The 24,269-nt window shown below is 47.2% G+C and overlaps 1 protein-coding gene across 2 annotated transcripts in view; it reads left to right on the top strand.

Annotated features, from left to right (window-relative positions):
- Positions 1–24,269, top strand: part of ANO8 (anoctamin 8) — a 104,466-nt gene that overhangs the window by 42,236 nt on the left and 37,961 nt on the right. For both annotated transcript variants that reach the window (XM_085639766.1, XM_085639765.1), the window contains exons 2-10: positions 7,648–7,758; positions 10,869–11,001; positions 14,007–14,145; positions 14,957–15,053; positions 16,705–16,821; positions 18,287–18,414; positions 19,524–19,685; positions 20,826–20,978; positions 22,940–23,066. In XM_085639766.1, the coding sequence (XP_085495892.1) occupies positions 7,648–7,758; positions 10,869–11,001; positions 14,007–14,145; positions 14,957–15,053; positions 16,705–16,821; positions 18,287–18,414; positions 19,524–19,685; positions 20,826–20,978; positions 22,940–23,066 (1,167 nt within the window). The remainder of the gene's footprint in view (positions 1–7,647; positions 7,759–10,868; positions 11,002–14,006; positions 14,146–14,956; positions 15,054–16,704; positions 16,822–18,286; positions 18,415–19,523; positions 19,686–20,825; positions 20,979–22,939; positions 23,067–24,269) is intronic.

The following is a 24,269-nucleotide window of genomic DNA, read 5'->3' as shown; positions in this document are numbered from 1 at the left end:
CCACTCTGCCACCCCAGTTCAGACATGGCCATATGCAAATCAGTCTGACCCTGTGCCGCATGGGAACAGTCCAGCCCGAACTGCCAAGCCAGGTCTTCCCTGAACCGGAAACAAGCTTCCTAGGACCGGTTTCTGGCATTTCAGCCGTCTTCAGCCAGGCTTGCTTGAATCCAGTGGCAAAGTGAGCAAGGGACTCACGTCTGAGCATACCCTGCCAACTTATGGCGAACAAAGCAAAACCAAAGGAAATGATGGACGGAGTGTTGAACATTGCACAGGGTCAGACTGATTTGCACATGGCCATGTCTGAACTGGGGTGGCGGAGTGGGCTAAAGAACGGTGATGGATTAAACCCAGATCAGTTGACTGGGGGTGAGTGCTTGCAATGTTCAACACTCCGTCCATCATCCCCTTTGGTTTTTACTTGCCTAAATGGGGCCACTTTTATGTTGGTGCCGGACCCTCTGTGCAGTGGCGTAACTCAAAATGATGAGGGAACTTTGAGTCATCCATATCTCAAAGGTATTCATGAATGGGGGCCTCCTGAAAAACTAGTGGCCCCTTAAAGCTACACCCCCCCCCCCGCGCTAAAGCTTGTTTTAAGCCCCTGTGTTTAAGGACAGGCCTGGCTGACATTGACTCTCTGAAGGACTGGCCGGGAAGGTACTGACTCTCTAAAGGCAGGCCTGGCTGGCATTCACTCTCAAAGGGCAGGCCAGGCTGGTATTGACTCTCTAAAGGACAGGCCTGGCTGGCATTGACTCTCTAAAGGCAGGCCTGGCTGGGGCTGGTCTCTGTATACGGGCATGCCTTGCTAGTGTTGGTCTCTCGAACAGCATGGATGGCTAGAGCTGGACTCTGGTATAAGGACAGCCCAGCCTCTACCGTGCCCATCCCTCTATAATGACAGGCCCGCGGGCCCTGGCCGGAGGTCTGCCCTGGCTCTGGTACAGAGACTCCTACGAGCTGATTCAGAGACGGATGGGCTTTCACTGTGCCTTGGGGCGAGTGGGCGACGCACTGAGCGCCAACAATGACTGGGCTGTGCCGCTGTCACTTGGCACCACTGGCGGGCACAAGTGGGGGATTGTCTAGTGCTGCCGATGTGTCGCTGGGTGCAGAGGGGATTACAGAGGAAGGGACAGGCCAGTGTGATGTGACTGTACAGGGACACCCGGGGTACGGGAACATATCCCAGAGATTTCTATTCCATGTTATCTCTGCCTTTTGATATATTTACTTTGCTGCTATAGTTTTCTTTTGTTTAGGAAGTTTGTGCTATTTCAATTCCTTAACCTGTCATACGTGCTGAATGATGCTCAGTAATCACACTTGCATGTTCATTTGTTAACTTTCCTTTCATTCAAACATGTTGTTGCGTTTCTATTTTTTTTATATTCACAAAATAAAGACCTGCTCGCATATAGACTTTTTAAAGATGCAATAAAACTGCCCTACAGTCAAACATGTCTCCTATGTAATGTCCTGCTGCTTGTGCCTTTGAAGTTCACCACTTACAACACACACTTCATCTTCTGTCTCCTTTTCACATCACTTTTCTTTGAGGGCACCGTTCAGTTCTGCTAATGCAGTTTCTTCCAGTGCCATAATACAAGCTTCTACCCTGTTGTTGCACAAGATGTGGTTTTAGTGCCCTGACTCTCCTTTTAGTGATATGAGGCACTACATAAAACTTTAAATTATCGTTTCTAGTGGGCTACGAGCTGAATTTTGGTGGGTCAGGAAAGTCTGAGCAAAAAATAAAGATGCCTTTAAATTGTTGATCTTGTCATGTTACCTGGTGCTTCAAAGAGAGAGGTCAGATGTCAGGCTGGGTCTTCAGACACATGGCTGCTTATTCTTTTAACATGCGGATTGGTGTTTACTTTTCTTCCCCTGACTGCAGAGTGAGAAGAGTTGTTGAAGTGAATTTTGTGATAATCTTTGTGGTGTACAGGGGGTGCAAAAGCAAAGGCTGTAGGACGGTTTTTAGGAACACACAGCAAAAATGTAAATATCTGTAAATGAACTATATACATTTAGCAGTTAGGAAAGCAAAAATGAAGCATTTTTTTGTAATTCTGAAGTGTTGTGTAAATTAAGATTTTAGTAGGATAAAAACAAATCGAGACGCTGTACTTGGTGACGCACAAATGATACATATTCAGTGAAACTCGATTTCCACACACCATTGCTCGGGTGCTGTATGGTTTTATCAGCACAACTGTATCTCTGTGCCTTTCAACCTCCATTTCAATGGGAAGCGGCCTGCCTGTATATACCAGTGGCTACCACGCGCCATGCTTTGCTTGCTTTCAAAAGTCCCCGCCTCACGTCCATGAAAGCTAGGTGGGTCGTGAAAGTATGTGCCTCTAAGAATGGGGTCATGGTTCTTAAAAGTTTGGGGCGCGCTGCCCTCTGCGGTTTAGTCTGCAGGGTGGCTCGCGTGCTAGGCCCTGGTGGCTCTGGGGCACCCGTTTATTAAGAGAGTTATCATATAGGGTGCCCACCAGCCCCAGAAATGTAACAGCTTCATAGCTGTTAGTTTCCAACGGTGAACAACCTTTACAACGCAACTTTTACACCGCACTACCATTACAACGAAACTATTACAACGCGAAATCTGTTACAACGCATGCCATTACAACGCATGCTATTACAACGAAATGCACTAGATGGCGTGCTAACATTAGAAATAGTGTAGTTTTACTATCCAAACACCTTCCCTACTGCAACGTGGACTGGAGTTAGAATAGTAAATTATACATTTCTAATGTCAGCACTCCATCTAGTGTACGTCGTTGTAAAAGCATGCGTTGTAAAGGCTGGCGTTGTAACAGATCTTGCGGTGTAAAAAATGCGTTGTAACGGCATGCGGTGTAAAAGCATGCGTTGTAACGTCATACATCCGTTTCCAACACGAGGCCTCTAGCGCCCTCCCCTCCCTGCAGGAATATTCTTAGAAATAAAAATGGGGGGCATCCTCGTTAAGTGAGAGGTTCAGGCATACATATGGGAGACGCTCTGAATTCTGACGTTACCATAGAGACGCGGATGGGGAGTGTCTTGCTCTCTGTTTCCGGTAGCGCCTCCTCGAAGGCAGAGCAGGGGTACCTGCAGCTAGGGGGCCGAGGAGACCCGGGAGAGCCGGACGGACAGAGGGAACCCCGGGGTAAGGTGCATGCCGGGGGAGGAGGGGGCGTTCTGCAGCGCAGGGGTAGCGCCTGGTGGAGTGCCACGCTGGGGGAACGATAAACATTCTTGCAACCAGGTCTTCAAATGAATGACATGCTTTCTTCCACTCTGTGTCTTGTCGGTTGCCCCAGGAAATTGTCGGCCTAGCCATGAAGTAGCTCGGTGGGTTCTGCATCTGCCGCAGAGGCCTATGTGCAACCTACAAGGTCACCATCAGCTTGTCTGACCTTTCAAAATCCTTAAAACAAATGCGTTTTCGCAGTTATAACAAGGCTTGCTACATAAAGTGTCAGGATCACGTCGGTTGCATTCGAGGCGCTTTTTTTTACGACCAGGCAATCACCCCACGTCTATCTAATCAAACCAGCAGAGGGCCCCTTGCTTGGGATCTGCTTAACATCCACCCCTGATACATCACAGGCCACGACAAGGCCATTCGGAGGGGGGGGGGGGGGGGGATATAGATAGATAGAGGTAATATCAAGAGAGAGAGAGGACTTTAGTACACTTAACAGAAACGTCACAGGCACGTCCCTGCTCAAAGAATCAATCTAGCGCCTGTGAGCTTCACACAACACACAGCAAAAACAGTACACTGGCGAGTTGAAATTCACGACAGAACTTTCACGTTTTTTAAGGTTTCCAAATGAGACCTCTTTGGTGCAAGTGACCGAACTTTTTATCTCCTACACGCACAGGAAGGGTCTGTGACGAATAGGGCATAATGTGCAGGTGACAAGAGTTAAATTTCTCTTATAAGAATTATGTTTTCATTGTGAGGTGTTTTTACGTATTTTGTGTTTTTATTAGCGGTTTCCCTTCTACTCACTCATCCCAGATAAAAAAACTAACACATTTTTTAAATAATTCTTTACCTTTTCTTTTTGTCACTTTTGTTACCATATTTTTTATTTTTACCTCGTTTGCAAGTAAACATTAGTCCTTTTTACCAATTCCATAAGAGATGTCCTTATTCGGATCATCTGTGTACGGAATACTGTCCCTAGATATTGTAAGGGATCTCTTCCGCGGTGTACCTTGCCTTCGTAACTCCTGCCATCTTATGCACCAGCGATGTGTTACATATGTTCTCTCTTGAGGTAGGTCTGTTTAAGGGATGCCATACGTTGTGTCTTGGATGTGTAAGAAATGCCACCCTCTGTAACTCCTATATGTTCAAAGTCACCCTTAGTACATCCTATGTACAAGAGATGACTCCATTCATGTCCCCATTGTATAAGCCCATAAAGTTATGTCACCTCCCTCGTTCAATATGTGTAAATTGGACCAGTCTAAGCCTACTATATGTAAGTTATGTCACCACCCAGCTCTCCTCTGTGTAAGTTATGTCACCGCCCTGAACTCTTAAATGCAAATTGTCATAATTTGCGACTTCTACATGAGTTATATCGTCCTCCATACCTCACACCCAGAAGTTGTATCACCTCCGATCTCCTACCCAGAAGTTGCATCCTCTCTGATCTCCTCCCCAGAAGTTGCATCCTCTCTGATCTCCTCCCAAGAAGTTGCATCCTCTCTGATATCCTCCCCAGAAGTTGCATCCTCTCTGATCTCCTCCCCAGAAGTTGCATCACCTCTGATCTCCTCCCCAGAAGTTGCATCACCTCTGATCTCCTCCCCAGAAGTTGCATCCTCTCTGATCTCCAACCCAGAAGTTGCATCCTCTCTGATCTCCAACCCAGAAGTTGCATCCTCTCTGATCTCCTCCCCAGAAGTTGCATCCTCTCTGATCTCCAACCCAGAAGTTGCACCCTCTCTGATCTCCTCCCCAGAAGTTGCATCCTCTCTGATCTCCAACCCAGAAGTTGCATCCTCTCTGATCTCCAACCCAGAAGTTGCATCCTCTCTGATCTCCAACCCAGAAGTTGCATCCTCTCTGATCTCCAACCCAGAAGTTGCATCCTCTCTGATCTCCAACCCAGAAGTTGCATCACCTCTGATCTCCAACCCAGAAGTTGCATCCTCTCTGATCTCCTCCCAAGAAGTTGCATCCTCTCTGATCTCCTCCCAAGAAGTTGCATCCTCTCTGATCTCCTCCCCAGAAGTTGCATCCTCTCTGATCTCCTCCCCAGAAGTTGCATCACCTCTGATCTCCTCCCCAGAAGTTGCATCCTCTCTGATCTTCTGACTCCTCCCCAGAAGTTGCATCCTCTCTGATCTCCAACCCAGAAGTTGCATCACCTCTGATCTTCTATCTCCAACCCAGAAGTTGCATCCTCTCTGATCTCCAACCCAGAAGTTGCATCCTCTCTGATCTCCAACCCAGAAGTTGCATCCTCTCTGATATTCTATCTCCAACCCAGAAGTTGCATCCTCTCTGATCTCCAACCCAGAAGTTGCATCCTCTCTGATCTCCAACCCAGAAGTTGCATCCTCTCTGATCTCCTACCCAGAAGTTGCATCCTCTCTGATCTCCTCCCCAGAAGTTGCATCCTCTCTGATCTCCTACCCAGAAGTTGCATCCTCTCTGATCTCCTACCCAGAAGTTGCATCCTCTCTGATCTCCTCCCCAGAAGTTGCATCCTCTCTGATCTCCAACCCAGAAGTTGCATCATCTCTGATCTCCTACCCAGAAGTTGCATCATCTCCGATCTCCTACCCAGAAGTTGCATCATTTCCGATCTCCTCCCCAGAAGTTGCATCCTCTCTGATCTCCTCCCCAGAAGTTGCATCATCTCCGATCTCCTACCCAGAAGTTGCATCATTTCCGATCTCCTCCCCAGAAGTTGCATCCTCTCTGATCTCCTCCCCAGAAGTTCCATCCTCTCTGATCTCCTCCCCAGAAGTTGCATCCTCTCTGATCTCCTCCCCAGAAGTTGGATCACCTCTGATCTCCAACCCAGAAGTTGCATCCTCTCTGATCTCCTCCCCAGAAGTTGCATCCTCTCTGATTTCCTCCCCAGAAGTTGCATCACCTCTGATCTCCAACCCAGAAGTTGCATCCTCTCTGATCTCCTCCCCAGAAGTTGCATCCTCTCTGATCTCCTCCCCAGAAGTTGCATCATCTCCGATCTCCTACCCAGAAGTTGCATCATCTCCGATCTCCTACCCAGAAGTTGCATCATTTCCGATCTCCTCCCCAGAAGTTGCATCCTCTCTGATCTCCTCCCCAGATGTTGGATAATCCTCTGTATCATCTACCTGGAACCTACGTAGAACTTCTGTTTACTTCCTGATCTTTCGTTAATGGATAATGTCCCTAGGTCTTTTACGGAGAAGTCTTGTATTTGTCCAGATCTACTTACTAACTATAAGTAACTACATGGAGATTATTTTGTTCATCTCCTATGGGTAATTTATGTGACCTCCGGATCTCCTTCACAGTGCCCACATTTTCTAGCCCTTTATGTGCTCTGTGAGTAGGCGTTACTGTGTCTGCAGCTGGCACCGGCGGTGGTGTCTGCAGCTGGCAGAAGTGACGGTATCTGCAGCTGGCACCAGTGGCCCTGTCTGCAGGTGGCACCGGTGGCTGTGTCTGCCGCTGCCACCGGTAGTGTCTGCAGCTGGCACACGTGACGGTGTCTGCACCTGGCACCGGCGGTGGTGTCTGCAGCTGGCACCGGCGGGCCCGTCTGCAGCTGGCACCGGCGGCCCTGTCTGCAGCTGGGACCGGTGGCAGTTTGACGAGCAAGCACTTCTGGGCAGTTCATCAGGTCGCAATGCTGTCAATATGACCGCAACACGCAATGCTCCAAATTCACCCAAGCGCCTAGAAGCGAAACTATTTCGTGGGCAAAAAAACGGGCTCACTTATTTAAGCATCTCCTATGTCATAGTCCCTGTGTGTCTGCTCGAGGGTAGGCCGGGGGGGGGGGGGGGGGTTGTCTCCTCCTGTATCGGTGTCTTCTTGCTATTTACAGCTCAAGCTGAACCTGCAGGATCGTGTAGCCCCCCTCACCCCCCCCTCACCCGCCCTACCCCGTGCTCTCTCCCATCACTGCGCACCGCTTCTCTCCGTCTCCCCACCCCTCTGGCCTTTCTCTGCCCCTGCCTCTCTCTCTTTCCTGCCCCTTCTTCTCTCTTTTTTCTGCCCCTTCCTCTCTCTCTGCCCTCTCCTATTCACTCCCACCCGTTCCTCTCTTTTTATCCTTCACCCGCCCTCCACAATCTCTCTTTCTGGCTCTCATATCTCCTGCTCTCCACTTTCCCCTGACGGCCTTTTTAGTCACCTTTCACCCCCCGCCCATCCAGTCATTGACCCTCTCTTCCCGCCCCTTACATTCCGCCCTCCTCCCCTTTTACCCGTTGTTCCCCTCTTGGTTGCTGACCTCTCCCCGGCCCTCTTCTCTCAGACCCTCCATCCTTTCCCATGCCCATCTCTACCTCACCTTTCCACTTCCCCTGCTCCCTCTTCCCCTGTATCCCTCGCCCTCTCCTGCCCTTGCCCCCTTCTCAGCCCCCCCTTGACTCAACCTCTGCTCCCACTTTCAGATAAGCTCTTCGGCAAGAGGCTGCTGCAGGCCGGCCGGTACATCATGTCCCACAAGTCCTGGATGAAGACGGTGCCCACCGAGAGCTGCGACGTGCTCATGACCTTCTCAGGTGAGCCGGGGTCCGGGGATGGGGTCTGCATCTCTGCTGCAGGCCAGGGCTCCTCGGGTCACTCGCCTAAAAGCACCTTGCCTCTCGAGTTCCTGCTCTATGAACCTGGCTTCAGACGTGCCGGATGACGTGTGGTCGCTTGTGAAGCGATGGTGAGGGTGGGCGTCCATAAACTACATCTATCTATCTATCTGTCTGTCTGTCTATTTATCTCTGCTAGAAACATTTTGTAAGGATATAGGGTCCTAGACTTAGAAGCCCCTAACTCAAAAAGTTGGACATCTGCTATACTCCTAAAACTGGTAGGTTTATTGGGCAAGAAAGTATTTTGAGTATGTTCTGCAGGTAAGGAGGGCCGTGTGGTGGAAAGATACAATATTCAGCCAACACGTGTTTCGACCTCAGTGATGCGTTTGCCTAGGACTTACCCAGGGCTCGGTTATTATCGGCGGGTTTGATTCTGCTTCTTCGGAGTGCGTACACAACATCTGTAACAAGCGGCCAAGACTGCTGCGGTCAGTTTGTCGTTGTCAGGTGGATGCTGAGCGGCCTCAAACTACGATGACCCCAAGCAGTAGGGGTGATGCTGTAACACAAAGCTGAGCATTGTCCCTTCAACTAGTTGTAAATTTACTGTGGAGCAAGATTATGCCCTATAAAGTGCATCCTGACCTGTAAGGTTTGCCCTTCAGAGACACTGAAGGAAGACCTTTCAAGAGACTGCTTGCATGTCAAATGTCTCCTTCACTCTGGCCCTTGGTTCAAATGTGTCGGCATTCATATAATTTCATTTCTCAGGGCTAGGATAGTCATGGTTCGTAAGTCTTGTGTGTAGATTGATTTTACTTAATTATCATGTACGACTGTAGATAACGAAAAAAGTAGGTCAAGGAACCGGTCACTACAAGCCATGGCTTTGGTCTGCATGGGCGCGCAGGCGAGTGTTACTGTCCATTCATTTATCCAACATTCAACACTCGTCCGTATTAGGTATTTAGTCTTATAATGTTTTCATCGTCTCAGACTCCCCTTCCTTCTCTCGCCTGTGCCTGGCCCACAGGGGCCCATGACATGTGTCTGTTCTCACAGAAGCTCTGATCTGGGGCCCAGAGCTTATCCAGAGGGCATGTCCTGTCCATGGTGTGGTCTCATCACCCTTACGTTGAAGACGTGGACCAGACTGCGACGCCTGTGGGGACGCTCCCTTCAGGAGTTCCTCAACATAGATTTCCTTATGCCCCTCCTATTCAGGACATACAACTTCATTTGATTCGCTTCATGGCGTAGCATGAAGTCCAGTGCCCCTCTCCATTGACTAATTCCTGTTCTCGGAGGTCCCCTCGGTGGATTGTCCTGGGGCAGAGAATCCTCCTGGCGTGCAGAGGAAACAAGGCCACAAGGTAGTGAGTCTCAGGAACTCACTCTTAAGGGGCCCACCAGACATTCTACACTTGCCAGGGAGGGAGGAGAAATGTGGGCAGATTTCGTCTCATTGCCACAGGAGGAAGGAGAGAGGCTCACAGCCGGGCATGGGAGAAGCCTGCTAATTGATGCCAGTCGACTAGTTGCTATGTATGGCCCTGTGTAGCAGACGTTGCATTTCCCACTGTGTGAAGGACCCCAAAACTTCCTCATGAATTAAAAAACATAAAATCGAGTCCCAAGTCTTGCTTCTTTACTACTTGCACATGCCCCATATGCCTCGAGGCCACATTCCGTGGCACGTGCGCTCTGGAAAGTGTCCCATCTCAACCCAGTCAACACCATACCAGCACCGACCACTGGCGTCACTGGAGCACTGCTCCATCCTTTGTGCTCAAAGCCACTGTCCTACTCTGCTTGTCCGCTAGGTGTCGCTGCTACCTCTGTCTGTTTATTAATCTTAGTTTAAGTGTGCCTTTGTCAGTCACTCATTCTGTGACTGATCGTTAAGTGTCTTTGCTGCAGATGCTTCTCTTAACTCTTTCATTATATGTCTTCTTTTTTCAGTCTCATTCAGTGACTGGCCATTAGGCGTCACTGTTACAACAGTTTCTCTTTACTCTTTTGGTGTGTGCCTTTGTCAGTCAGTTTAATGACTGGCCGTTAGGCATCACTGTTGCAGCTGTTTATCTTTACTCTTTCAGTATGTGCATTCAGTCACTCATTCAGTGACTGGCCATTAGTCCGCGCTGTTACAAATTTTTGTTTACTCTTTCAAAGTGTGCCTTTGTCAGGCGTCGCTGTTACAACTGTTTCTCTGTACTCTTTCGATGTGTTCCTTCGCGAGTCAGTTCAGTGACTGGCCATTAGGTGTCGCTGTTACTGTTTCTCTTTACTCTTTTGGTGTGTGCCTTTGACAATCAGTTCAGTGACTGGCCATTAGGTGTCGCTGTTACGGTTTCTCTTTACTCATTTGGTGTGTGCCTTCAGCTGTTGCTGTTTACTCCCTCACAGTGTAATCTCGGCCAGTCCCAATCTGATTGGACGTTTGTTGTCGCTCCTGCTCCTGTATGTGTCTCCCTCTCTCTGTCTCCTCAGTCAGCGGGATTCTGTGATTGGCCGATTGCTGATCCACAGTCTTTCCTCTCCACTCACGCGTTGAAGTCCAGTATGTCACTACTGGCCACAACCAAACGTTTGCGCTACAGAGCTATCTCAGCAGTATTTCATTCTCAAATATTTTTGTAGTGGGTTCGCTGGGAGAAGTATTACAATTGTATTATTTGCAGAAGTACTTTGACTTGCGGAGTACTTTCCTCGGGGAAGTACTTAGCATGGGGGAGTATTTTGACTGCAGGAGTACTTTGCAAGGTGCATGTGCACTGCTTTGCATGGAGGAGTACTTTGCATAGGAGTACTTCGCATAGAAGGCCACCTTACACAAGTACTGCTTTCTGGAGGGGGGTACCTTGCTCAGAGGAGCTCTGTGCAGGGAATAGCACTTTGCATGCAGTGCTACTTCTATTGGCATAGGACTTGTTTGCAGGAGTCCCTGTCTGAGAGCTGTGGGCTTGCTTTCCGATAAGTATGATACAGTCCTGGATCGCGGCATATGTTCTATGGCGGGTGTAGAGGTGTCGTACAACCTCTAGCTCCTTGCGCTGACGTTTAATTCTTTGCTTTTTCAGACACCGTTGACGATCACACGCTCCTCTGGCTGCTGAACCACGTCCGCCTGGGGATTCCCGAGCTCATCATGCAGATCCGGCACCACAAGCACACCAAGGTCTATGCTTTCTTCGTCACCGCCACTTACGAGAAGTACGTCCTTCCATCCGCACATCATTCAATCCTTCCATTCTATGCAGTCCTTACCATGGACACCCACACGGCACACCTGAGCATTCTGCAACAGATAACTCACAGAGAGAGATCTCCACTCTGAGACCCTTTACTCAAAACACAGATCTCCCAGGATCTCAAAGTCAGCAGAGATCTGCTTCCAATTAATACCCAAAAAACATTCACTAATTCACTTAAAAACAATGATCCACTCAGCAGCAGAATTCAGATAATCTGTGCTCTGTATCATTAACCAAAACAAAGATTTGCACCCAAAACCTTTTTGAAAATGACTTCAAATCAATTCAATTGTTTCTAAGAAATGTACCAATATAATATCAATTATTATGTAAAATGTATCTGTTACATTATTGTTCCTTACTTGCATACTAAACCTCTGGGTGATCATACAATTCATGACTGTAGAACATTGGTTAAAAGACCTTCAACAGATTGTGGACCCAAACAAGATGTCTGGGCCAGAAGGCTGCTGCGTTCAAGATGTCTGGGCCAGAAGGCTGCTGCGTTCAAGATCTCTGGGCTAGAAGGCTTCTGTGTTCAAGATCTCTGGGCCAGGGCTGCTGTGTTCAAGATCTCTGGGCCAGAAGGCTGCTGCGTTCAAGATCTCTGGGCCAGAAGGCTGCTGTGTTCAAGATCTCTGGGCCAGAAGGCTGCTGTACTGTGTTCAAGATCTCTGGGCCAGAAGGCTGCTGTGTTCAAGATCTCTGGGCCAGAAGGCTGCTGCGTTCAAGATCTCTGGGCCAGAAGGCTGCTGCGTTCAAGATCTCTGGGCCAGAAGGCTGCTGCGTTCAAGATCTCTGGGCCAGAAGGCTGCTGTACTGTGTTCAAGATCTCTGGGCCAGAAGGCTGCTGTGTTCAAGATCTCTGGGCCAGAAGGCTGCTGTGTTCAAGATCTCTGGGCCAGAAGGCTGCTGCGTTCAAGATCTCTGGGCCAGAAGGCTGCTGTGTTCAAGATCTCTGGGCCAGAAGTATGTCCTGAGCCAGATCAGGGACTCAGAGATACTGAGAGATAAGAGTGAGAGAACACTAAATTAATTAGAAGAAAACTCTTGTTCATGTGATTGACCCGATAGCGGTCTGTCCCAGGTCACTGAAATCGAAGAAGGCTATTTTGAGATTACAGACATGAGTCTTCATAAATGCAGTCAGAATTTGTTATATTTCAACTGTATCGCAAGATCTGTCTCCTATTGGTCACAGAGGATAACGATATCGCCCTCTGTTGGGCCAACTGTGAATTACAGTATTTCACTCAGTCTGGGGTCCTGTGGACCTCAGCATTTCATTCTGAGCCACACACTACATCTCCCTCTACGTGGGACACCCTGGTAGGTTTGCACACAGGCTCCCTGACCGCAAAGGCTAGTCTAGTCTAATGTTTTTGTATAGCGCATGGCTACCCAGAGGCCTCCCAGCGCTGCAACAGACACCATAAAATGATAAAGCTTCAAGGAGATCAGTCACGGAAAAGCCACATCTTCAGGGCCTTAAGGAAGGGGAGTTCAGGTTCTACTGAGTGCAGCTCCAGGGGCAGGGCGTTCCAAAGTTTAGGAGCGAAAAACAAGGTGGAACGCCCACCTCATCAGGATTTTTGATCCTAGGATCCCTCAGGGGACGAGCTGAAGAGGATCAAAGCGTTCTCCCATGCATGTATGGGGAGGCTTTCTGTCTCAACAGTGAGGGCCCTCTATTGTTGCGAGCCCTATGCATAATGTGTCTTAAACGGCACTCAACGTTCCACTGGTAACCAGTGGAGAGCTGTCTTAGCAGGCTGATGTTTGGGAATTTTCATTAAAAGTCGGGCAGCGGCTTTCTGCACAGTCTGCAATTTTCTATTGAAATAGTGGGGCGAGCCGACATGCAGGGCGATTCCCAAATCAAGGCGGGACAGCACAAGAGCCTGGACAATCACTCTCCTAGCTGTGAACGGGAGAAGGGAGAGAACCTTTCTCAGCAGTCTCAGGTTGCCATAACATGTGGCGGGAAGCATGTTCGCTTGATGATCCATCCTGTGACTGACGTCTCAACACATCCAAAGGCTCTTTATTTCATTTTTTGGGGCTGTCAACTTGCTCAAGACATCGAATAGGGGACTCAGAAGGTTGCTAGCAAAGTTATTTCCAAGCAGTATCTCTTCGTTTTGGCCTCATTAAGCTTTAATTTGCATCCAACCATCCAACTGGCTACTTCTTGGGGGCAGGGGGTCAAAGAAAGGTGACAGGAACTGGTATTGGATGAAACTGAAACGACCAGCTGGGTGTCATCGGCGCATGAGACCAATGACAAGCCAAATGAATGAACAATCTCGGTGGGAGGGGGCATGTAAAGGTATAAAGTGGGGCTCAGGAAGGAGCCCTGAGGAACCCCACAACTCAGAGGAAGAGTGGCTGAATAGCAAGACGGATCCAAGAACTGTAAGGAACGATTTTCAAAGAAAGAGGCGAGCCATTCTAGTGCTCGGCCCTCAACACTGACCCATGAGACTCTCGGAATGCGCGTATGATGATCCATGGTATCGAAGGCTGGCGTGCTTTTGATTATATCTGTCCGCCTGCCAGAAAGTGAGACCATATCTCTCCAACTTGAGGGAGTTCCCTCGTTACTGTGATGCTCACCTTTTCACACCTGTTTTTGACAAACACTGTCCCACCACCAAAGGAATGGAGATGGGACTTCCCAGTAAAAGGACCTCTTCCGAACCCATAAGACTAAGATCTACACATGCGTTCTTGTGATCGAAGGGTTTCTTCAACAAGCCTTTCATTGTTATTTAAGCTGAAACAATTCACATATTTAGAAAATATCTAAAATCTGTTTTTGCCCCTCATCAGTGAATTTTAAATTGTAATAATTTACCTGAATATAGTCTCATGTTAATCTCTATAGTAGAATCACTGGAATGTGTGTCTTGCTATAAAGGTAAACACACCCTGTATTAACTACATTCTGTTCTCTGCTCACAGTTTGCTGCGGGGGGCTGAGGAGATTGGGCTGCGGAAGCCAGTAAAGGCAGAGTTTGGAGGCGGGAGTCGGAGTTTCTCATGCGAGGAGGACTATATCTACGAGAACATTGAAAATGAGTTTCATTTCTTCACATCTCAGGTGAGAGACGGTGAGCTCAAGCGCACACAGTGCGCCAGTACTCTCAACGAACGGTGATCTTCTACAGCCCTTGCTCCTGTGGTTCTGCCTGGATGATCCAACCTGGAACTACCTGTTTCTTACTCCTCTGGATTTCAGCCCACGGCTGTTCCCCAATCCTCTTCCAACACCAGGTTTTTGAGTGTGGTGTCCTCAGAGGCCTTCTTTGGGTGGTCACAGTACTAGCTTGGAAGCTTACATGAAGGCTGCTTCTACAGAACAAGTCACCCAGCATGTACTTTCAAATATTTAAAACCTTAGTAGAAGGTAAAAATGAAGTACTTAATATCCACTTTAATTAACTTCTACTGAAAGAATTAGAATATAATGCAGTGATAAATACATCCAGTGTGGGCCAAGCTGTCATGTCCTCCAAGTTATCATACTCATTCTGTAGGCACAATATTCTCCCAAAGAAAACTCAGGTCAGAAAATGAGGAAGGTAATTGTGAAAATAGTTCCAAATTCTCCTATTTTTATGCACGTTTTTGGCCTGTGAATGCCCTGGAAAGCTGCAGAGCTCCTGGATGCGATGAAAAGGGAGTTGGGTCACCTAGGCATCCTACACAAATCTCTCTTCCACTTAAGATAAAGAGTTGTTGCAACACCTTCCCTCTGGCCCCTCCGCGCTCTCCCCTTCTCGTGTGAGGCAGTGTGTAATCTACGACTTCGCCATATTGTATTATAAGGATGCATATAGTTACCTGGTCAGAGCCATAGCTCTTTACGTCTCATCCTCCCTATGTAACAGAAGCTACTCTTGCCTTTGCAGGAACGACAGGAAATCATCCGGTATTGGCTGGAGAACCTACGGGCGAAGCAGGGAGAATCTCTACACAACATCTACTTCCTGGAGGGGCAGCCAATCAGTGAGTCCCTTGCAGCAGGGTCACCCTGTTAACCTTCAGCTGGGTTGTGCAGCTCTAACCAGTCCCCAGTCCAAGGCAAAGAGTGATGGGAGCTTCTAAGAGGGTGTGAGCGTTGCCTGCTGTACAAATGAGATGCTTCCTTGGGAAGATGTCCTGGGGCTAAACTTCCCTCTGGAATATGCGCTCTTCATTGAATTCCACTGCATCACCACCTATAGGAGACAGTTCACATGTACATTCTACCATCAAAGTGATATTTATTCTCATGCTTCATTTATTTACTGTCTCCTCATTCCTTTCATCTTCTTCTCTTCTTCCTGCTCTCTTCAGCTCTCCTTTCTTCTTCCTGCTCTCTTCAGCTCTCCTTTCCTCTTCACGCTCTCTTCCTCTCTTTTATTTTCCCTGCTCTCTTCCTCTCCTTTCTTCTCCCTGCTCTCTTTGGCTTTCCATTATTCTTCCTGCTCTCTTCAGCTACCCTTTCATCTTCCTGCTCTGTTCGGCTACCCTTTCATCTTCCTGCTCTCTTCCTCTCCTTCCTTCTTCCTGCTCTCTTTGGCTTTCCTTTGTTCTTCCTGCTCTCTTCAGCTATCCTTTCTTCTTCCTGCTCTCTTTGGCTCTCCTTTCTTCCTCCTGCTCTCTTCCTCTCCTTTATTTTTCCTGCTGTCTTCCTCTCCTTTCTTCTTCCTGCTCCCTTCCTCTCATTTCTTCTTCCTGCTTTCTCCTTTCTTCTTCCTGCTCTCTTTTGCTCTCCTTTCTTCTTCCTGCTCTCTTTAGCTCTCCTTTCTTCTTCCTGCTCTCTTCGGCTGTCCTTTATTCTTCCTGCTGTCTTCATCTCTCCTTTCTTCTTCTTGCTCTCTTTGACTCTCCTTTCTTCTTCCTTTTCTCTTCCATTCCTTTCTTCTTCCTGCTCTCTTCCCCTCCTTTTTTCTTGCTGTCCTTTCTTCTTCCTACTCTCTTCCTCTCTTTTCTTCTTCCTACTCTCTTCCTCACCTTTCTTCTTCCTGCTCCCTTCCTCTCCTTTCTTCTTCCTGCTCTCTTTCCTTTCTTTTTCCTGCTCTCTTCGACTCTCCTTTGTTCTTCCTGCTCTTTTCAGCGATCCTTTCTTCTTCCTGCTCTCTTGATCTCTCCTTTCTTCTTCCTACTCTCTTCCGTTCCTTTCTTCTTCCTACTCTCTTCCGTTCCTTTCTTCTTCCTGCTCTCTTCGACTCTCCTTTCTTCTTCCTGCTCTCTTCGACTCTCCTTTCTTCTTCCTGCTCTCTTTGGCTTTCCTTTATTCTCCCTGTTCTCTTCAGCTCTCCTTCATTCTTCTTGCTCTCTTAGGCTCTCCTTTCTTTTTCTTGCTCTCTCCGTCCAAGTCTTCCTGCTCTGTTCAGCTCTCCTATCTCACACTCTCTCTCTGTTATTGTCTCTTTTACAATCTTGATTTTTCACTTTCTGTCTCTCACTCTCCTGTACAGTCTCCTCCCTTCTCATGCTGTCCAACTCTCGCTCTCCCTCTCACAGTTTCCCTCACATGTATTGTCTTCAGTCTCTTGCTTGCTCTTTCTTTCACTTCTCATCCTCTGTTATCTTATCCCCCTCTCTCTCCCTCTCTCAGATGTGCTATCGCTTTCCTTTCTTTCTAACACATGCTCTCTCTCTGGTCATCTAGTTCCAGAGTTGGCCGCCCGGGGCGTGATCCAGCAAGTGTTCCCCATCCACGAGCAGAGGATCTTGAATCGACTCATGAAGTCCTGGGTGCAGGCCATCTGCGAGAGACAACCACTAGGTATGAAGGCCGGAGCGACTAGGGTGGAACTTCCAGACCCAAAGGCGAGAAGCTAGAAGAGCTCAAAGGCGTTCACCCCTTTTTCCCATGCTCCCATCTCACTGCTGTGAATCTATACCCTAGGCCTAACTCACATGTCCGACTAGAGTACTGCGTAGCATTCACAACTGTGTGTATAAGACCCCTTCACCAGGATGCACCAACCCATGTCCAAGCTGAAGCCCTCCAGTCTTCAAAGAAGGAACCCCCAACATCTATGTCATAAAGGGGACCGAGCTTCACTCTAGGTACTTGGCAATGTGTATCAAGTAAATTCATCTAATGTTACAAATCCAATAAGAACACAGGTAAATGCCACTATTAAAATATACAGTGCACACCACAAATTAAACTGTCCAAGTGTAGAAGTATAGGTGTCCCTATCCGCGTGTATATATACTCTATTCCTGAAGAAAGCATGATTAATACTATTCCCTGGGATAAAAATATAAATTGGGGCCTCAAGTATAATCAGTCATTGCAATTAGGGTCTCACTAACACAATCAACAAGTGTAAACATGTTAACCTCTTCATGGAAAAGCAATAAGGATAGATCTGTGGAAGATGGAAGTTGAGCATTTGGTTTCCAATGTTGTTTCTTGTTTACTTCTGTAAGAAGACCGTAGCATCCAGTGATCTATAGGACAGTACCGCGGTAACCTCTTGGTATGTTAGAATATAAACACTTTAAACCATGGCCAAAAGCTAAAATAATAAGGATCAATGTTAAACACTAAGCACAAGAAATTGAACAGGATCTCAAATATGTAATGGGGATTTTTTGTATTCACTAAACAATATGCAATGGGTATGAACAATCACATGGGAAATATTAAAACCTCAGCAAGACAAATGTGATAAGCAGCCCTATTTCTGGAAAATGTAGGTAGTAACAAGAATAAAAACCCAATTACAAAAATAAGTGTTTTAAAACCTATTTAAGGAAGGGCTAGAATGCTTTTCTTTCCCCATCATAGGTTCTTCTGAAATCCCTACACCTTTCTTTTTCTGCCTCACTTTGAAGTTCAGTGATACCTAACGGAGAAACATTACTTGTCACTTAACCATCATAGCAAGGTGTGATCAGTTTGTATAGTTATGGCTAATAAATGAAACCATTCAATTGCAAGGGATAAAGAGTGCTGCACCCCTGCAAAGTCAATCAATGATTTGAACCCGCAATGTATTGAGTCAGTGCGAACAAATTTGTCAAGAGATATTTTTAAGGAGTGTGCTTTGCCTACCATTGTCTTGGAAGAATTCACCAACTGGGCTCCTAGGGGTCTTCAGTTCCTCTCCCAATCTCATGACTGTGTTGGAACAATAGTTTTTATTTTTATTTGTCATCATGGGAATGTCCGTTGTGATCACTGTTGTCCCTGACTGGTGCCTAAATCCTCGTCTGTCTCTCTCTGCCTCTCCCAGATGACATCTGCGATTACTTTGGGGTGAAGATCGCCATGTACTTTTCCTGGCTTGGATTCTACACGTCAGCCATGGTTTATCCAGCTGTGTTCGGATCCATGCTCTGGTTCTTCACGGAGTCGGATCAGGTGAGAGGGCGGTAACTTTAGATCAGGATGCAGAATGTGAGATGCCAAGATAAAGACATTTCAACAGGACTCTAAGGTGGGTCATAGTAACAGAATTTAAGAAGAGAGACCTGGAAGGGGGCACCACAGATGGGTCAATGGAGCACGATTGGGAAGAGAGAAATGCAAGCATGGTGCCACCGGTAGGTCACCTGAGCAGGATGCATGTTGTGAATCATGGAAACCAGACCCCACAGGTGGGTCACTGGAGCAGAATTTCAAGAGACATGCAAAAGGGGCATCACAGGTGGTTCATCAGAGCAGGATGTAGGAAACGAGAATTGCAAACATGGTGCCACCGGTAGGACACAGTAGGAGGATGCAGGTTGTGAATCATGCACACTGGACGCCACAGGTGGGTCACTGGAAAAGTATGTCAGAGAGAAGACATGCAAAGAGGGCATCACAGGTGGGTTATTGGAGCAGGATGTAGGAAACGAGAAATGCAAGCACGGTGCCACCGGTAGGTCACCTGAGCAGGATGCAAGTTGTGAATCATGGAAACCGGACACCACAGGTGGGTTACTGTAGCAGAATATCAAGAGACATGCAAAAAGGGCATCACAGGTGGGTCATCAGAGCAGGATGTAGGAAACGAGAATTGTAAACATGGTGCCCCAGGTGGGAGATAGGAGCAGGATGCTGGTAGTGAGAGACGCAAACTGGGGCCACGGTGGGTCATTTGAACATTGGAGGTGCCAGAGAATAACCTTGAAGGTAAGAGGCAGGTGTAAGTAATTGTTCCTCAACCAGTGGGGTCCTCATCAGAAACAAGGTGTTGTGCCGAGAAGGAAAAATTAAGGTCCTTTGACATTGAATAATAACTTCTCATGGCCGTGGGAGACCTTGGGGGCTCCAGATTAATAGTACCAGGGGGCACCTGGAAGAGTGTGAGAGATATCTCTTCATGTGTGCAGTCCAACTGTGCAATCCTGACAATGAACGCAAGTCTTGGGTTTCTAGTATGATGTTTCGGACAGAGTATCCTACTGTGTGTTTTTTTTTAATGCCAGCGGTGATACTTTGCTTAATCTGTTGACGGAACTCAGTCTTCCAGCTTTGTTTTCCAGACCAGCCGCGACATCAGCTGTGTGGTTTTCGCCCTGTTCAACGTGGTGTGGGCCACCCTATTTCTGGAGGGGTGGAAACGACGAGGGGCAGAGCTGGCCTACAAGTGGGGAACTCTGGACACACCAGCGGAATCCATTGAGGAGCCCCGTCCACAGTTTCGGGTCAGTAGTGTTCTGTTACATGTTTTACTTTCAAAGTTCCATTCATTTGTTAACATTGATGCAACATTATTTCAAATCTGCTTTACGCTGATGTCCTGGATTGTAAATTAGAATCATAGTACTTGTGGCTTGGAACATCTTGTTGAGCACATACACTTTTTTTTCCCTTTTTTCGGTGCCTGCAGAATCCTACCTGTAAATGTTATCTCTCTCTTTGCTAGAAGAAACCTTTAATGCTCTGAATGTTTTGTAGAAAAGTTTCTGAACGGTATTAAAATGATCATATCGGTGCCCGGGTAATGTTGACGTTTTGTTGGGCTTTGGGCAGGGGGATATGTCCAACAGGTTTGCACCAGTTTCACATTTGTAAATCTGGCTCCATGAGGTAAGTGTGCCTGGTTGTAACGGGATCGCAGTGTAGCGTGTTTGTTACATAGAGCCTTAAACTAAGTGAAGATACAACTCCATGGAGTCCGCTCCAGCGCTGTCCAGTCCGGTAGCTGAGCTTGAAACACTGTGTTTCCCCTTACCCTCTCTTCTCCTGACCACCAGTAAAATCCCTCATTCCTCTCTGCAACGTCAGCTGAGTTCAGTTATGTAAGGCTTCTGCTCAGCGAGCTCTGCTAAACCCCCACTACTAAATCCAGGAATCGCTGTGAGATTATCCTGGACTGACGGCGCGGAGCAGGCGAGAATCCATCATCATACACTTCTAAATGCTGAGAGCCTTTTAGAAAAATACTTTTTTGTGAGATTACTGTGGGGTGAGGAATGAGTGGGGCAAACCACAGGGGTCAAATCTCAAAGCTGTTTTAAGATCCCAAGCGAAGTGTCCAATTGGAGCCCACAGCGTTGTGCAAAGTATTTGGGGTCTGGAATTCCTATCTCTGTTTCTTGCTTATAGAATGCTCCTACCAGAGACCCTTTACTGAAAACAATCGAATTGTTCTGATGTCTGTGACTTCTCAAAAAACTAGGAATTGTTGGTCATTAAATGCCAGGATTTCATGAGCGATTTGCACCTCATCATGGACAGCATGGCTTCTCTGATGCACATCCTCGCGGTTTCGCAGGTTTGTCTCACCTTGGCAACGACAGAGTCTGAGAGAGTAGAGCTCACTGTGTTATGTCCTACTCCAGGGCGTGAAGAGGACCAGCCCCGTCACCAACTCCGAGGAGTTCTACTACCCGGCCTGGAAGCGCGTCCTTTTCCAGTACTTGGTCAGCCTGCCTGTCTGCCTCGTCTGCCTCTCCTTCGTCTTCCTGGTCATGTTGGGCTGTTTTGAACTTCAGGTCAGTGAACACAAGTATATTTTGGGGGCTAGGAGTTTCACTTAAAGGGGGTCCCCCCCTTCTGAAGTATAAGACTCAGAAGACCTTCAAGCCAGCACCCTCACCTGCCTCCTGCTTTGACTCCTTAAATTACCTATATTGTTTTGGGGGAGAGATTGAATATTCTTTCCTTGTCGAATCGTTGCCTTATTCACCTCAAAGTAACAATCATTACTTCTAATGGGCGCACGTTTTGCCACTGTTCCTGTCTTGATATTTGTACTGGAAAGAATAACAAATTGAGCACAAAGAGTTTTTTTGATATAAAACAACATCCATTCATCTTCCGTACCACAAAGGAGAGACTCCGTAGTGCGGAAATTGAATCTGTCAGTGATGAGCAGCTTGTAATGTTTGCTCCTCCACTGATAAGGGCAGTAAATCTAGGGCCAGTCCCGGCAAGTAGAGGTGGCCAGTAGCTGTCTGACAAGCTCTCCGCAGTGACCGGACTATCCTGCAAACCCTTCAGCTTCCTGGTTTTCACATGAAGATTCCCCCTCACACAAATTCACTCTGTCTTTAATCCCTCACCCGTAAACATTACACCCATTTGTAAAGAGGCTTTGAGTGTTGTTTGAGAACTAGGGGCCAGATGTACGACCATTCCATTTTGCAAATCGCTAATTATGACGTTTTGCAGATCGCAATTTGCGGCTCCCAAAATGGAATGTACAACAGTGTCTCTGACACTGTTTGCGGTTCCCAATAGGGTCGCACTTGACCTGCCTCATTAATATTCATGAGGTAGGTCGAACATTGGGAATTAGCATTGGGACCCCATTGGGAATGGCTGCACTCCCAGGGATGGCCTGCTGGGGTCAGCAGACAACCATGTCTGTGACTGCTTTTTAAATAAAGATTTTTTTATTTTTGAAATGCTGCGCATTTTCCTTAAAGGAAAAATAGGATGCTTTTTTTTTTTTTATAAAACGTTTGTTTCATTTATTAAGGGTAGGCAGTGGTCCGTGGGACCACTGCCTGCTCTTTAAAAATATTTTCGCTGCCGGTCACAAAGGAGAAGGGGTTCCCTAGGGACCCCTTCTCGTTTTCAAGTGACTTACCACTTACTTGAAGTAGGTGGTAAACTGCGAGTGTTTTGCGACCGCTATTGCGATCCGAATCCCCGTTTGCGACCAATAAAAAAGGTTGTACATCTGGCCCTTGACTTTTAAATCCATGTCTAGCCATTTTGAGCAGATGTATTGTTCGCCAGGGAAAGGCCCCCCATCCTTTGCAGTCCAAACAAAAGGGTAGCTGCCCTGTGCAATGGAGGGCATGCTGGGCAGGATGGCCTGGTGAGGTTACCAAGAAGGTGTCCCAAGCCCTAGATAGAGCTGGAAGGCCAGTTTCAATGTTAGCGAGACCATTTCTCAGTTTCTGCGAGATCATACAGAAAAGACTCTTTGACCCTAGTAAGTAGGTGAGGAGGGCTACACCACTCCCTTTAATGTAAGCAAGAGAATGTAAGCAAGAGAGGTCCCTTGTTCCTATAAGATCAGATATGGAGGGAGTGCGTTTCACCACCCAGTTAGGCAAGAAAGAGAGTGTGAGAGGTATCAAGAGAGATTCAGTGACCTCATGAAGTTGGAGAAATAGTCCCGGGCATCACTTCATGTCCGCAAGAGACTATCCATGTTGCTTTGAGGGCTGTGCCAGGCGAAGTTAAGGGTTCACACAGCTACAACCACTAGAAACAATTTAGTGTGCCCTTTTACCCACTCTCTGTCAGGCGTGTTGAATGTATGTGAACTTTTCACACAAAACCCTTCATGGCAAGTATCCAGTACAGCTATTTACAGAGACAAATTCCCTGTTTCAAGTTTTTGTAAGGTTTGTCGAGGTGATCCAAAGACACGTTCTATGATTTATCCAGATGTTTCTGTTGTGCCCCCCCGACCCTTCCTGCTCTTGTATTTGGACAGGAATTTGCCCTCAGCATCAAGGAGCTGCCGCGCATCGTGCGCTTCCTCCCCAAGATTATCCTGGCGGTGTTCGTGGCCACCTGCGATGAGGTGTACAGGAAGATAGCGTACTGGCTCAACGACATGGGTAAGTTCTCGCCCACCACAACTTTCTGCAAAGTATGGGGGGAGATGTACAGTAAAACAGAGGATTACTTGAACGGTAACGGTGGAGATTGAGGAGTTCAAAGTGGAGGAATTCACAGAAGTAGATTACACCTTTTTTCATCTATAACTCAATAACTGATCCATGGGGGGCATGAGGGGAGATTATGGTTGGCCAGAACTGTTTAGATCGCCTTTCTTAACAACAACAAATGAACAATGTGTACTTTGTTTTTACAATAGCAGGCATGACAAACCAGTTCTTCACTTGCACAGCTGATGCACTGAGAGCTCAAGCTGTTGCATGTCTGGTGTAAGAAGTTCATCCATTTATTGCCCCTGTTTGCTTGCTGCTGCCCCGGATGGGTGTGAGGTATGTACCGGGCACTGTAAATACCTCATACTCTCTATTCCCTCCGAAAACAATTAATCCCACATGGAATTGGTGGGTTCTGCATGAAATTCTAAATGCATCAGAATTTTCCAGGCATTTTCCTTCAGTTTATTTTGACAGGTTTGTCCTGTTAAATTGTTTCTCAATGACCTCCGCCAGCAATTTCTGGCCTCCGAGGTGTCCACCTATTGCGGAATCCGCATTCATCAGCAAATCTAATAATTTTCGATAGAACCAAGTTAGGCCTGCAAAGTTGTCTGATCGAATAGTGTAAGATTAACAGGCCTGTAATATATTATCAAAAGACACATCTGTAATATTTAATAAGTCTCAGAAGCACCATGTGTGGTATCTGGCATTTAAAAAACAGCTGATTTCTTGGACGTTTAAGCATTTGGGAACAATGTCTCGGAGCCCAAACCGAGAGTCATCAGCCGGTGGAGTTAGGATGACTCTTATGGTTAAACTGGCGCGGGTCGTGGGAAGGGTCTTCCAGTAAATGCCCTTCTGGAGACCTAGAAGTCCAGGATATCCCACCCATTTCTCTGGTGTGTGCTACTATGATGCTAGTCTCCAAATTTAATCTTGACCAAACATAAATTAATTGTTTTAAAAGAGCATTTATTTCCACCAGCTGCTGCTGAGAGCCAGACTTGAACTTGCAGAAGCGAAGCCCGAGATTCACAACTTCACAGACTTTGTGAAAGTGAAACAGTGAAATGCAGTTTACTTTGCAAGCTGGAAAAATATTTCAGACTCATGAAACACTTATTGCAACTTAGTCTTGATTGC

This window comes from Triturus cristatus, chromosome 12 (genome assembly GCF_964204655.1).
Source record: "Triturus cristatus chromosome 12, aTriCri1.1, whole genome shotgun sequence".
Classification (NCBI taxonomy): domain Eukaryota; kingdom Metazoa; phylum Chordata; class Amphibia; order Caudata; family Salamandridae; genus Triturus; species Triturus cristatus.
Note: the sequence above shows the minus strand (reverse complement) of the source record. Positions and strands in the feature narration are given on the sequence as shown.